Source organism: Macrosteles quadrilineatus, unplaced genomic scaffold, assembly GCF_028750875.1.
Source record: "Macrosteles quadrilineatus isolate MER2022 unplaced genomic scaffold, UCM_ALF_1.0 Scaffold_11__1_contigs__length_5352618, whole genome shotgun sequence".
NCBI classification, from domain to species: Eukaryota; Metazoa; Arthropoda; class Insecta; order Hemiptera; family Cicadellidae; genus Macrosteles; species Macrosteles quadrilineatus.
The window spans coordinates 2,935,127-2,948,135 of NW_026542604.1; the positions used below are offsets into that span (position 1 = coordinate 2,935,127).

At 41.3% G+C, this 13,009-nt stretch overlaps 1 protein-coding gene across 3 annotated transcripts in view; it reads left to right on the forward strand.

The window, feature by feature from the left end:
• LOC129004830 (A disintegrin and metalloproteinase with thrombospondin motifs 16-like) overlaps nt 1-13,009 on the forward strand; it is a 135,598-nt gene that overhangs the window by 89,705 nt on the left and 32,884 nt on the right. For all 3 annotated transcript variants that reach the window (XM_054433479.1, XM_054433478.1, XM_054433480.1), the window contains exons 4-5: nt 872-935; nt 3,571-3,773. In XM_054433479.1, the coding sequence (XP_054289454.1) occupies nt 872-935; nt 3,571-3,773 (267 nt within the window). The remainder of the gene's footprint in view (nt 1-871; nt 936-3,570; nt 3,774-13,009) is intronic.

Below are 13,009 nucleotides of genomic sequence, written 5' to 3' on the forward strand. Positions count from 1 at the left end.
TTTTGTTCACTGTCTGGAAGGTCCGAAAATGTTCGTCCTCTGGCCAAACACTATTTCAGAAATCCCAATATTCCTCTCCATGCATCCCTCATCAAACAGAGTCCTTCAAAGGCTGTCGTGCGATTGAGACGTCTTGGGACCATTCAAAAAAGGAGAATACAAAATCGAAAAACAAATAAGATTGTCGTGTTCGATTTCCGAGTTGAATGTTTTTAGATTTGTATATTAAGGCCTAATGCTGATTCGTACCAAGGAGGTAAAGAATGTTTGTGGAGGTTTGAATAGGGAACCCCATTAACAATTAATGTTATGATTTTCCGTTATGCTATCAACAGTGTGTAAGAAATGCAAAGTTAGATATAGTAACGGGATCTGCAGTTGGATAGTTTCTTTCAAAATTCTTGTGGCTGTACACACATTAATAGAATGAAACCAAACAAATAAAATACTGGGTTCTCTTAAGTTTCAGTAAACTTATTCCTGTATTGCTCGTATTGCATCTTCATCGACGACCAGCCTCATATCACCTATTGTATCAAAGTACTAAAACCTATTAATTTATAAACCCTCTGTTCAAAACAAAGCATAAAATAAGTTCAGGCTATTCAAAGAGGATAGAGAAAATAGATTTTGGTAATTTATACATTACCTAAATAGGTTACTGGCTCGTTCAGCTATGATACAATTTAATAGCAAATTGACTTTAGCTGGTCCGTATAGAAGGGATGTCTACGCTTTTTTTAAGTCAATGTCAACAGTTCTATCTTAAACTGAAAAGCCACTCATTTCTATCTTGTTTTGACAGTGTATGTTAACACTAGTTTATTTATTTACATAATGTAGCTCTAACTATGTATTTTATCTGTTACAGATACACCACCATATGAAACAAGATGATCTTAGAAGCGTTTTCCATGTAGATAACCACGCAGACGGTTAGTACTATTTGGTATTTACTTTATTGAAAGCAAAATTAGATTATGTTACATACATTTTAAATTCAATTCTTTAGGTACCTTAGTTGAAGTAATTAGGTGATATCATAGACTAGGATACAGAAGTTGTTGTATTAATAGTCAAAGGTGATATTTAACTTAATATTGACACATTTTACAAATTAACAACAATGTTAACGTTTTATTATGTAAACTTCTAGTAATCAGCTGATTATTGGTACTTATCGTGAATTTCTGTGTCTTACTTTTTAAACAATAATATATTGGTCTGCCCACATCACATTGAGCAAGAGATTAAACGAGGAAATATAACCACTGCATTCGCAAATGTATTCTCACAGAAACATTTACAATCCCAACTGTAAACATGTCCTACAGTGAACTCTCATCAGAGTAAAAACTGAAGTGAGAGTCAGCACAACAAGTGATAGTAATCCATTACATCACATTAGAGTCTGCTAAAAAACAGCTGTGCTCAGCGCTAGTGACGTCAGCTGAGCGGTCAGCTGTTTAGTTCATCAGATGACACTACAGGTGACTTGCCTGCTGAAGCTGTCAAAGGTATTGCGTTGCAAAAAACATTACAGGAAAAATAGTTGATGTAATTGACACCATAGAGATGATTTAGTAATTTTTTATAGTTCACCGAACTCGCTGGTGATAATGGCGTGACTTTCAAATTATACGTAGATTTAACGAGGTATATTGTTGTGGTTATTAGTTTTTGCTTGCGGCAAAAACAGCTGTTTTCAATACTTGCTGGAGAAAAGTAGTTGTTTTAATCCATAGAGTAAAAAGTATTAGATGGAGTCTAGGGCATTACCAGCTCATTTTCCCACTTAGAGCTTCTCTGAATAAACTTATTTCCAATTAATAAATATATCAGATCGTTGTCAAAATGTAGTCTTGTTAATCATCAAATCATTTTATTGTACCTTTGATTGTAAATAAAGAGACCTATTGTGTCAATTTTTAGAATATTTGAATGGTGAAAGTATTTCAGTAGTTTGAATTTAAATTTCTTCCTGCCTCGATACTATTTGTACAATTGAGATTCTCTCAGCACTATAGTCTGTGCTTTCAGTCTCCAATTGGGTTTTAATGACCGTGTTTGGTCAAAATCGTTGTCATTAATGTAAAATAGTTTGTCTTTCCCTAGTACTAATTGTTTTAACTACACTAAATTTTGGAAGTTGAAGATACTCCTCCTGTTATCTTTACCTAATAACTATTAGTAGGTAATGTTTAGGGGCAAGGAACTTTCTTTCCGCAAATATACAGAAGCATGTTGGTATACGCATTTTATTACACTCCTATAATCTAACATAGAGATTTCAAGGAGTAGGTTCACATTATTTTCGGACTGCAGGAGGTTGTGTAACCGTGACTGTTTTGTCCGTATTGAATGCAAGCTTCGGACCCGCTCACATCACGTACTCTGATCGCAACTGAACTGTTATTGCTCCACTTGTCAGTTGCCAGTTGCACGTAACCAACTGGTCAACTGGTCAGTTTCCTACGGATGTAGGCCGACTAGTCAAGTCTAGTCCATGTAATTGCTATTTCCGTTATTACTCAGTACTGCAACTTCCACAAGGTCACATGCCGGGTGTCAAAGTTGTTTTTCTCATTCTATAACTATTGTTACATTTAGGAGAATGTATTGAAGCACTCAAGTGGGAATAGTGTGTACTGAAGTAAATCTCAATGTACGGTAATCCAGTTGTAGAAACCAGGAACTTGTGCGCCTGGCCGCGCATCTTCCGAGATCACCGAGGCATCTCTCGTCGCTGTAGAAAGTGATGCCACATTTCCTCATGGCCACAATGTTATTATTGAAGGTTAACATACTCACAGTAGAGGCTATAAAAGATCGTCATCAAACCAACGCTCCTTTACCGTAACACACGTAATTTTAGTAAACATAGGTAGTTTTGCCACCCGCGTCCTAGCTACTTGATGATCCTTCACACTTAACGTGTGTAAACCGGTATTATATTTAATTCTACAGACACAAATTAAATATTGAGAGAGATTTTAATAATTGCCGAATTGTAGGTTTAAGAAATCATGTTGTTAGCCCGTGACTCACTTGTAATACATATAATAGTAGTTTAAATGCCTTTAACTGACGGAGTTATAAAGAACTTTAACCATTATTATAAAGAAAAATAAATCAGTATGCCACCAGAAAATTACCAACTTTGATGTTCCTATCAAAGTCATTAAACTGTGTTCCGACGGCTGGATTGACAAAAACCTCCCAGCAAACCTTGAAGCAATTCCACAAATAACTTAGTAGCAGACAAGACGTTGCTCAATTTAAGAAGTTGAATGCAATTGTATAAGATTTCCATTAGCGTATTTCACTTTTGACTAGGGCTTTTCCTGTGGTGTTTCATGGCTTAACATATGATTTCGTAGTTGATTTAAGCCATCACGCATGATGAATGAATAATTCAGTCAGAAAACTTCTGAACTGAATTCCATTTTCTCCCTTCCTAACCAAGATTCTTCGTACACTTGAGTAGTATACTTGAGCAGAATAGCACGTGTTACAAAATTTTTCGCAGGATTCCAGTAAACCTAACGCTTGTGTTGTTTCATGTTACAGTGCCTGACTATGAAGTGGTACGAGTGAGGAGGTCCGCCTCTGCAAGGCCTCAGGCCGACACACACAACCTGCAGCTGCGAGCCTTCGGCCAGGACCTGGACCTGTCGCTGCGGAGGACCGAGGGCCTCTTCAGACAGCCTCTCAGGTTCTGGGCGGCGGAGACCAACAGGTCTGGTCACGTGACTTATGATCCTCTACCTCACGTGAGTATGCTTTTGAATCTCAATCAACTGTGTCGTCCATGATCCTTCCTAAGTCTTTTGGCCCTATGGATGACGTATACCACATTTATCCACTTTGGTGTTCAAAAAAATTTATCCATATTTAGGCCTTTGGAGAGGTTACAAGTTTTAAGTTGGGAGGTTTAATTTGGCATCCAATTGGATTAGTAGTATTCGGAGTTTTCATAACCAAGAGTATCGAGTATTCAGTTTTTACGAAATATGGTCTTATTTTAAGTAAGGACTTACAATTGAATTTCTCGATGTTAAAATGTTGACGCTCACAAAACCGCTTGAGTTTCATTTTCTTCTAAAAGGGTTTTAGGTCTCAATATGTACTTTATTCACTTTCTTTTCTTAGAATTCCTTAGTGTAAAGAAAGTTACGTACCAATTGTGTAAGTAATTTTAATAAGCTGAGTGCAGTTGCAGTTGGTAGAACTGATTGGATGATCTGAGTATCTTTGCTACTGATTATTACCTGGGGTTGTTTATTGAAAGCTGTCCGTGTCGGGTTTCGTAAATTATAAGGATGTTGGTCCAGTTTTGAACCATAGTCTGGACAGACGATCAGTAATAGTGTTTGCATTAAAATCGGAATGCTACTGGTACGATCCCAAGCGAATCCTCTTGTCATTATCAGTTAATGAATTCTATCAAATAAAATGTGGACTTTAGTCACAAGACCAGGATATGAACCGTTCCCTTACAAAACACTTAATAAATGCCAATGGTGTAGAAAAACATACAAAATAAGCCACTGATTTATCTTAGTGCAACCTCCTAATTACATCGCTCAGCGTCTCGTCAGGAATGGACAGCAAGAAGCGTCAACAGGTCCGAGAGTCTGTAGGAATCTGTTGGTCCAGGTCCAGGGGGCGTGAACACAACACACGGACTATTGAGATTCCACGCGATTCGTGTAGCTTCCTCCTTCCGGTAACAGCTCGGTCACGGTGCGAGACAAGCGTGAAAACGAGCACGTGCCTCACACAATCCACCTGGACGTGTTACGTCCATCGCTTTTAGAATAATGTGATTTTCCTAGTCAATGTGTCCACGTTTAGTATTAGACGGTTAGCTGATTTTCAATGGGTTTAGACAATGAATACGCGGTTACTAAATAATAGTGATTTACCGGTACTAAATAATAGGACACGTATAAAATGGTCCTCAATTCAGGCTTAAGTGTGTTACTTGCAACACTGCAACCAATGTATCGATAAATGTATTTTTTGTTCTATGTACTTTGTTTACACTTGTTACTTGCCAAACCCTATAGAAAATTGGCTCACTTTAGACAAGAGACCTTACTGGCCTAAAGAACAGTGTCCCCCCGTTTATATCATTCCTATTCCCATTCCCCTATGTTCCCTTTTCCTATATATCCTTGTCACATAGGAATCCTACGTTCCTATAGATTAGACTCTACTAGAACACTGACTTTCTTAGATCACAATCCACGTTCCTTTACACCAGACCCCTACTGTTCTATAGGCCAATGGCCTCTCGTTTTTACCATATTCCAGGGGCCCTACTTTCTAAATACCAAAATCCCCACTATCCTAGTCGATTGACTATCTTAGACCATTGTTCTCAGGTTCCAATAAACCAGAGGTCCTACGTTTCTTCAGATCAGTGGTCCCACTTTTCTATACCAGTAGTCCACGTACATGTAGACCATTGGGCCCACCTTCCTATAGACCAGTAGCCCGTGTTCCTGTTGGTCGGCGTCGCAGTATCGTATGCACAGTTACGCGTCGCGCGGGTGAGAGTCGAGAGTTGATGATTGATACGTGATACAGATACCAGTGGCGAGTGTGGCGCCTTCGTAACTTTTACTGATCTGGACCCGACCACTGGCCAATGCGGTAACTCTGGCTCGGTGACGCAAGTGACGGTCACCATTGTGACCGCGGCGGTTGTGTAATGTCACCACCACACTTCCGGTGCGACACATGGTCGAGGGTGGAGGGTGTCGAGGTTCTAGACTGTGACGCAAATAGTAGAGTGAAGAAAATAGTCTGTCTGTGTAAAAAAAAACTTTTACTGTATCAAGATCGGACTAAAGTCACGGATTTTCAGGTGAGGATTGCAAGCCGGTTTGCGATAGTGCCTCCAAGAAAAAACTGACCTAGAGAATCTAGCTAACTTGTTTAAGCCAATCATCCTGAATCATCTTCTCTCAGTTGCGGACCTACCGTTCTCAAAAGGACTGGGTAAGATTTGAGAGCTTCCGTAGTAAGAATTAGGTACCAGAGGAGAATATCGTCCGTTTATTCGACGTGAGACGGACGGGATTGTAATCGATCAGTTCAACTGATACAAGTTTTAGGTGTGAAAAGTTTATGGATTTTAAAATTTCTTGGTGCTTTAATGAATGTATTTACGATATACTTATAGAGAATGGATGTATGGTATACATTAGGGTTTATGGATGTAAAGGGCACTAACTAACTCTTGACAAATTCAGAAGATATTTGGGGAAATCCTAGTAAACCACATTTATTAAAACTAAAATATTAGTTCGAACTTGGACAGAGTAAAGGACAAGCTACATTTCCCATTTGGACGGTGAAGGTGTGGCTTGAAAGTCGAACCAAAGATTAAAGAGTAGGTCTACTCTTTAATCTGTGGTTGAAGCAGTAACACGAAAATTAGAGGTCTTGATCGCGGTACGACCAAAGGAACTTCAATATGGGTGGAGCGGTGAAAATAAATACATCAAATCGCGAAATCTTATTCATCGTATCAGGACGATAACATCTGACTGGCGCACTTAATGTTGGTACAAACCGTACCCAACTGACCTTGATGGGGTTCGCATTAAGATTCAGCAAACTATTCAAGCCATATAAACAAAGCTGCACTGTAAAAAATCCGATCTCTCACATTCATCATTCACTGGTGTGGTTTGAATACGCCTAGCTGCGTCTACCCCTGTTCGAGCAGTCGACAATATTAAGCATTTGCTCGACTGCATGCTCACCCTGAACCAAAAGTCAAGGTCATAGTGATCATAGTGCCATTCTCGTCATATAGTGACTTAAAGTGATTGCGTGTAGTCACTTAGGAAAACCTAAATGATTGATGAGGGATTCGTTTGTTTTGCTTCAGAATAAATATAGAGTCAACCGAAACTAACTGAACTGAGACGTCGTTGCAAGTGCTTTTGAAATCAACAAACGCTTTGTTGGGATCATCAATATCATTCACTGACACTTCCTCCACTCGCAGCTTTCAGAAAAAGAAAAGTGTTAACACATTTTGGTCCAGTTTAAGTTTCTCTTGAACTTGCAAACCGCGTGGTTTCGTCGCCAAGTTCGTGAGTAAATCATAAATTTCACTTCCTCCACATAACGTCACGAGACAGTTGAGATATTGCTGGCTAAATTACTTTAAGCTTCTAATTTCACTTTTACGTAAGCAGTTATGAAATTGCATTGTTTGTGTTATGTGTTTTCGAGATTTCTTTGTAAATATAACTTTCCTTTGACTTTATATGCTAATTATATTCTATTATGTCTATTAGACTTTATTTACCACGGGGTACACCCATAAAAAGAGCATAAAGCTCATAAAAAGTTTCTTGATTGTTAAAATCCTTATGGTAGTAAAAGCAGTTAAATGTAGTATTATAGTAAAACAAGACTAAATGCAAAGGATCATTGACAGTTTGCAGAAGGAACCTGTCTCTCTCTTAATATATCTTTGGTTTTTGAGTAATTAAACGTGTAAAACCCCCAAAAAATTAGATCATTGTTGAGTTTTTGAACGTTTATTATTTTATTTACAACAAGGTTAGATCAGGTTTAAATAGCGACGGATATTCTATAAAATTTAGTAGTGTGAATTCTAAATACATGAAAGGGAGTTTTACATTGATATTCTCTAGTTTTCCCGGAGAAGGCGGTGTGAATTGCCATCTTGGGCGTCCCCGACAAACTCACAAAAAGATGGTCAGACAAAAATAAAGTTTCGGGTATCTTTAATGGAATTTAAAATGGCCAAAAGTTTCATGATTCCACTTATTGTATAGGCAAAACTTGTCATTGATATAGATCCTTATGTTTACAATATTCATTATTTAGGTATATAATCATTATAATCACCTGTAGCAAGACAGCTCTTTGCTGCAAAAAAAAAACCCGGCCACACACCAAGAAGATCACGCCAATCCCTTCCGCATCGCGGGGTCGTGGTAAACAATTGTAATTGTCGCTGGTGAGATCTCGAGATACGCTTCAATGAGACGTAAATCGACTTGAGGCAGGTCGCATGCTAGACAATAGTCGTGGAGGAGGTTCAACGGTCCATCAGCATCCAGCGGGAATACAGAACAGTTTCCGTAATTTTCTACAGAGAGTGTTGAATTAATTACATCCAATAGTGCAACGACTCCCAGCACCTCTAAGACATTTGTGCTAGAAGGTTTAACGTGGTGTTGAGAACTACAATGGTAGATCGTCCATTGTTCTTCGGCTTTACGAAGTATTACTTTATACGTACTAAAGAGGATCAACCACAGTTAGTTGCAAATGACGTGCCATAGTCCTGATAGTGAGAGTACAAGCTACTCTTTAGTAATCAGTGGATGATACGCCAGCATTTTAAATGAGGTTTCATGGACCTTCATGGACCCCCAAAACTTAGAGGACGATAATTCACTAGTCCATGGTAATACATTGGATGGTCCTTGGTTCCACAGTGTTTTTAAGAAGGAATTGAAGCCTTCGAGTATAGAGTACTATAGAAAATAATCCATGGTTCCTCAGCAGTCAGCATAGACCCGAAGGGTTTTTCCATGATCCCTCTAAGACCATAGAGTACTATCATGTACTTATTAATGGCTCTACAACGAATACTCCATGGCATCTCTTTGTTTTGATAGAGGTTGCAAAGCCATTGGGAGTACAGTGAACTAAATCAATTAAACCACTGCTACAAAACCACCTTTTCCTGAAGGTGGTTTAGGGTCCCCATGACCCCGAAGTATTATGGAGGATAATCAATAAGCCATGGCTCCTCAGCGTTACGAAGGATTTTTTTGTCTCTATGGCTTTCCATTGCCACCGGATAACTAAAGGAAGTTTCCGAATCGATTGAAAAGGACTATTTCGGTTATCTTCCTGGGTTCGCTGGGTTAACTTATCTAATTTTTTTGTTATGTTAGTTTTTGTCCTACTGTCGTTCGGTTGTTTTCCTTGCTTCCACCTTCCACAGGAGCAGAGTTACATCGTGAACGAAAATGTTAACCAGTTGTCTATCTGCGCTTCTTTTATAGCTCGTAGACTTTAGTTCGTGGGATAATATATTTAAAAAAATATTCACCAAGGATGGTGTTATAATAAAGATTGTCCCAATAATTACATGAATACCATGAAATCCAGCTCTTATAAAAAATGTTGACCCATAAATAGAGTCTGCAATTGTGAATGGTGCCTCGAAATATTCAATTGCTTGAAGGATGGTGAAATATAAGCCTAAACTAATTGTTAACCATATGCTGTTATTAAGTAGTCATCTGTAACGAGTCAAATGTGTAGGGGGTAAAATAACGGCGAAACCACGAAACTTAAACAGCTGAATGTAAGCTGTTGTTGTGCCCTAGTCGCGACGCTAAACTGACATCGCACCTAACCTCCAATTCCAAGACAGCAGACGACGTTGGTGTCAGTTTGGTTGTTTGGCTGTTCGACTGCATCTGAGGCCGGGCTACGGGAGAGAAGATGAGCAGCGAGGTCACCTTTGAGCGGTACGCGGCTGTAAGCCTGTTAAAGCTGCCATGCGCCTGCCTTCGCTGCCAGTTTTTTTTGTTTCGGTAACTCGTTGACCAATCAGGAATCGTTTTAACTTTCGTCTCGATTCTGAGACGAAGGTGAAGTAAGAAGAAGTTTTGTGAAGTTTTGGTCATTCGTATTCCCGGCTTTTGAAGGATTCGCTAATACGTCTTTTCGTCTTCGATTTGAAGAGTTTTGTTCTTTTTCGCTCGTCGCTTAAAAGTTCGCCTACATTAAGTATTCGTGGTGCATCGAGTGTGCTAAAAGTGTTTTACTGTAGTATTGCTTCGTTTGGTAAGTTGTGTAAAACTAAGACAACTTAGGTTTTTCTTTTGTCACTTGTGTTTCGGCAGAACTTTGTCGAAGTTCCTAGGCTAGGCCTGATTCGCAGACCTCGTCATACGCTTTAACCAACTCATTTAATTAAAGTATCGGAGTTGGTGACAGATCATTTTCGCTTAACGTTTCTTAATCCGTCTTGGGACTTTCTTTTAATTTTTAAAAACCCTTTATAAAGTTCCCGAACGCCCCGAAGTTGGCCCCAGCAGACAGGTTTCTGCTTGATAATTATTGCAGAAGTTTGCTTAAGTTGAACACGTGGGGAAGTTGAAGTTTTAGTTTTTCTTTTTTTGTATCAGCTCTTGAAGCAGTTTTATTTTTAGTTTCAGTTTTTCTCCCGTTTCGTGTCTCACTTGGACAACTTAAGCCAACTCGTTTTCTTGTCTAGTAAATTCAGACTCTGTGGGAGTTAGGCTAGGTTAGGCCTATCTTGTACTAACCTTGTTTGTTTCAGGGTGACGACGTAACTCCGTAGGTAAGCGGAGTGCCTACTTAGCTTACTTGTGGATTCGTTAAATTAGCTAGTAGTGTGTCATTTAGATATTTGCCCACAGAGTCAAGTCAAAATTATTAATTTCCCCACAAGCCCTAGGCTAGAGTGGTGATTTCGAGTAGGGTGTTTAGTAACCCGCAATGTTCGTCTCGAGCTCTGACAACCAGGGCTATCAAAGTTAGGCTATCCGAATCACTATCGACTCCTGGGAAACTCCCCGCGACCAGACTAGGGCGAATCCTGGGATCTCGTTTTCTTACCGGTGGCGTAATTTACCTCTTGTCGTCCGCCAGGAAAATTACGTCACATAAATGGCGCCCGAAGCAGTTGGACCAGTGATTGGATAGTCTGATAGTACTTGGTGAGCTCAAGCTAAGATCGCTGTAACAGCTGACGTCGAGTTGAGATTTTAGCCTACGTTAACCGCTCTAGCCTTTCAAGTATTCGCCTAGGCCTACTGTTATTTTTTATTCTACGTTAACGTTCTAGCCTAGCATTTCTAGTTTATTAGGTAGCTTAGGCCTACATATTTTCTAGTTTCGTCGTTGTAGCCTATTGCTAGCCTAAGCCTATTGGTGTTTAGCGTTAAATATTTTAGCCTATTTGTGTGATAGCCTATTTATTTTAGGTAAAACGTTTACTTTATAGTAGCCTATTGCATTTTAGCCTTTTATTGTTGGATTTTGGAGCAGTTTGGACTTGGTCCTATTTTAAAAAATTTTCTGGGTTTTGAGTACGTAGTTGGGACTTAGGCTGAAAAAAAAAAAAAAAAAAAAAATTTTTAAGTTGTCTTGTTTGGACTTAGATAGTTCTGTTCAACGTTAGGTTTGAATTTAAATAGGCCTATTGTGGATTTTTCATAATTGTTAAGCAATTTCAGCCTTTTTAAATTGTTGTTGCCATTTGTTTGTTTTGTTGTGCACTAATACTTTGCAGCTATGCCTAACTCACTCCCTGAAGTCTCGACGCCAGGAGTTTTAACCACGGCTGGTGCAGTGGTGACTACGCCTTCCGTTATCCCGACCTGCTCTTGCGCATCGACGGTTACCACAACATCGACGGTGTACACACGACCGATGACCTCGACCGGCTACTCCGCTCCGCTCGCCCCAACGGAAGATCCTCGCGTTGGATGGATCTACCGGTTGTCTAAACTACAGTTGATCGCTGAGGTGGAGCGACTCGACCTACCCACCCATGGCACGGTAGAGGAACTTCGCAGGCGCCTTTGCCTATACTGGCGGATCAACGCTGGTGCTCAGACCCCCGCAACCTCCCAGGAGGAGGTGCTTATGACTGGCCAGGTGTTAGATAACCCGGCCCGGACTTCGATGCATGATACTACTCCACGCCCATCGCCTTTCGACTACCGAACGGGGTCCATTCATCATCCTACTGCGTGGAGGCCACCCGGTACCTATGGACTCGTAGGCCTACCCAGGGCTACGTTCCAGCGTCAGAGCCCACCTGCTGCGGTCACCTCGGCATCGCACGAACTGTCCTTCGCCGGACAAGAAGACGTTACTGATGCCCAGCATACCTTCGACTCGGCTCAAGGGTCTCTGCCTCGGGAATACCCCTTCGAGGACCCAATACATCGGAGTTTGGACCGCATACGCCAAATGCTAGGCCTATTGCCCAATGCCGACCTGCGCAGCATGGAGCAAACGTTAGCCGAGGTGTTGAACCTCGAACAGCGGGGCTCGCGACTACGTGATGATGACTACGCCGAGCCTCCAGTTCACGAGATCGACCATCTAACCTCCCGATACGCAGTCCCGTCTCGGACAAGGGATGGATATGGAGGTGTCAGGACTTCGCATGTCCTACGGGGTGATGACCGACCTGACGATGTTGCCAAAACGTCGTCCGCCCTCTGTGACAAGGTCCGGAAGTGGAACTTGCGCTTCGACGGCCGACGAGATGCGGTTTCGTTCCTGGAGCGTCTAGAGGAGCTGCGCGAGGCCTACTCTCTGTCGCCAGAGGACGTTTTGAAGGCTTTGCCTTCACTTCTACATGGCCAAGCTCTCCTCTGGTACAGGAACAACAAAATGATGTGGCGTTCCTTCCACGACTTTAGGCGGGCATTCGAGGTCCAGTTCTTCCCTGCTGGCTATCATCGCCACTTGGATGACGAGATACGGAAGCGCACTCAGGGTGAAACAGAGTCATTTAAAGATTTTGTGATTGCTCTGACAACCCTGATCCGACGGAGCGGACAGTTCTCTAACCAGGAAACCATCGACCTGGTGTACTTGAACATGAGGCCGGAATACAAGTTCATGATACGACGTCATGACTTTGTCACGCTACCCGACCTCATCGAGCGAGCCGACGAATACGAGGAGCTGCTACGGGAGCGCAAGCTGTTCCGCCCTCCCCCTCCGGTCGCTCAAGCATTGGTGCCTGAGACTGCCTACACGCCCAGGCGTCGAATGGACCGTTTCGTCGATGTTGCGGTGATGGACTATTCTGAGCCTGACCGTAAACCGCAACCTACCTCGCCCAAGACCGGCCGCACTGGTGATTACCCTGCAAGGAGTGGGGGTAACCAGCCAAAGCATACGACAGCCACCGTTCCTAATAATAGAAACCGGGGCCTACCGT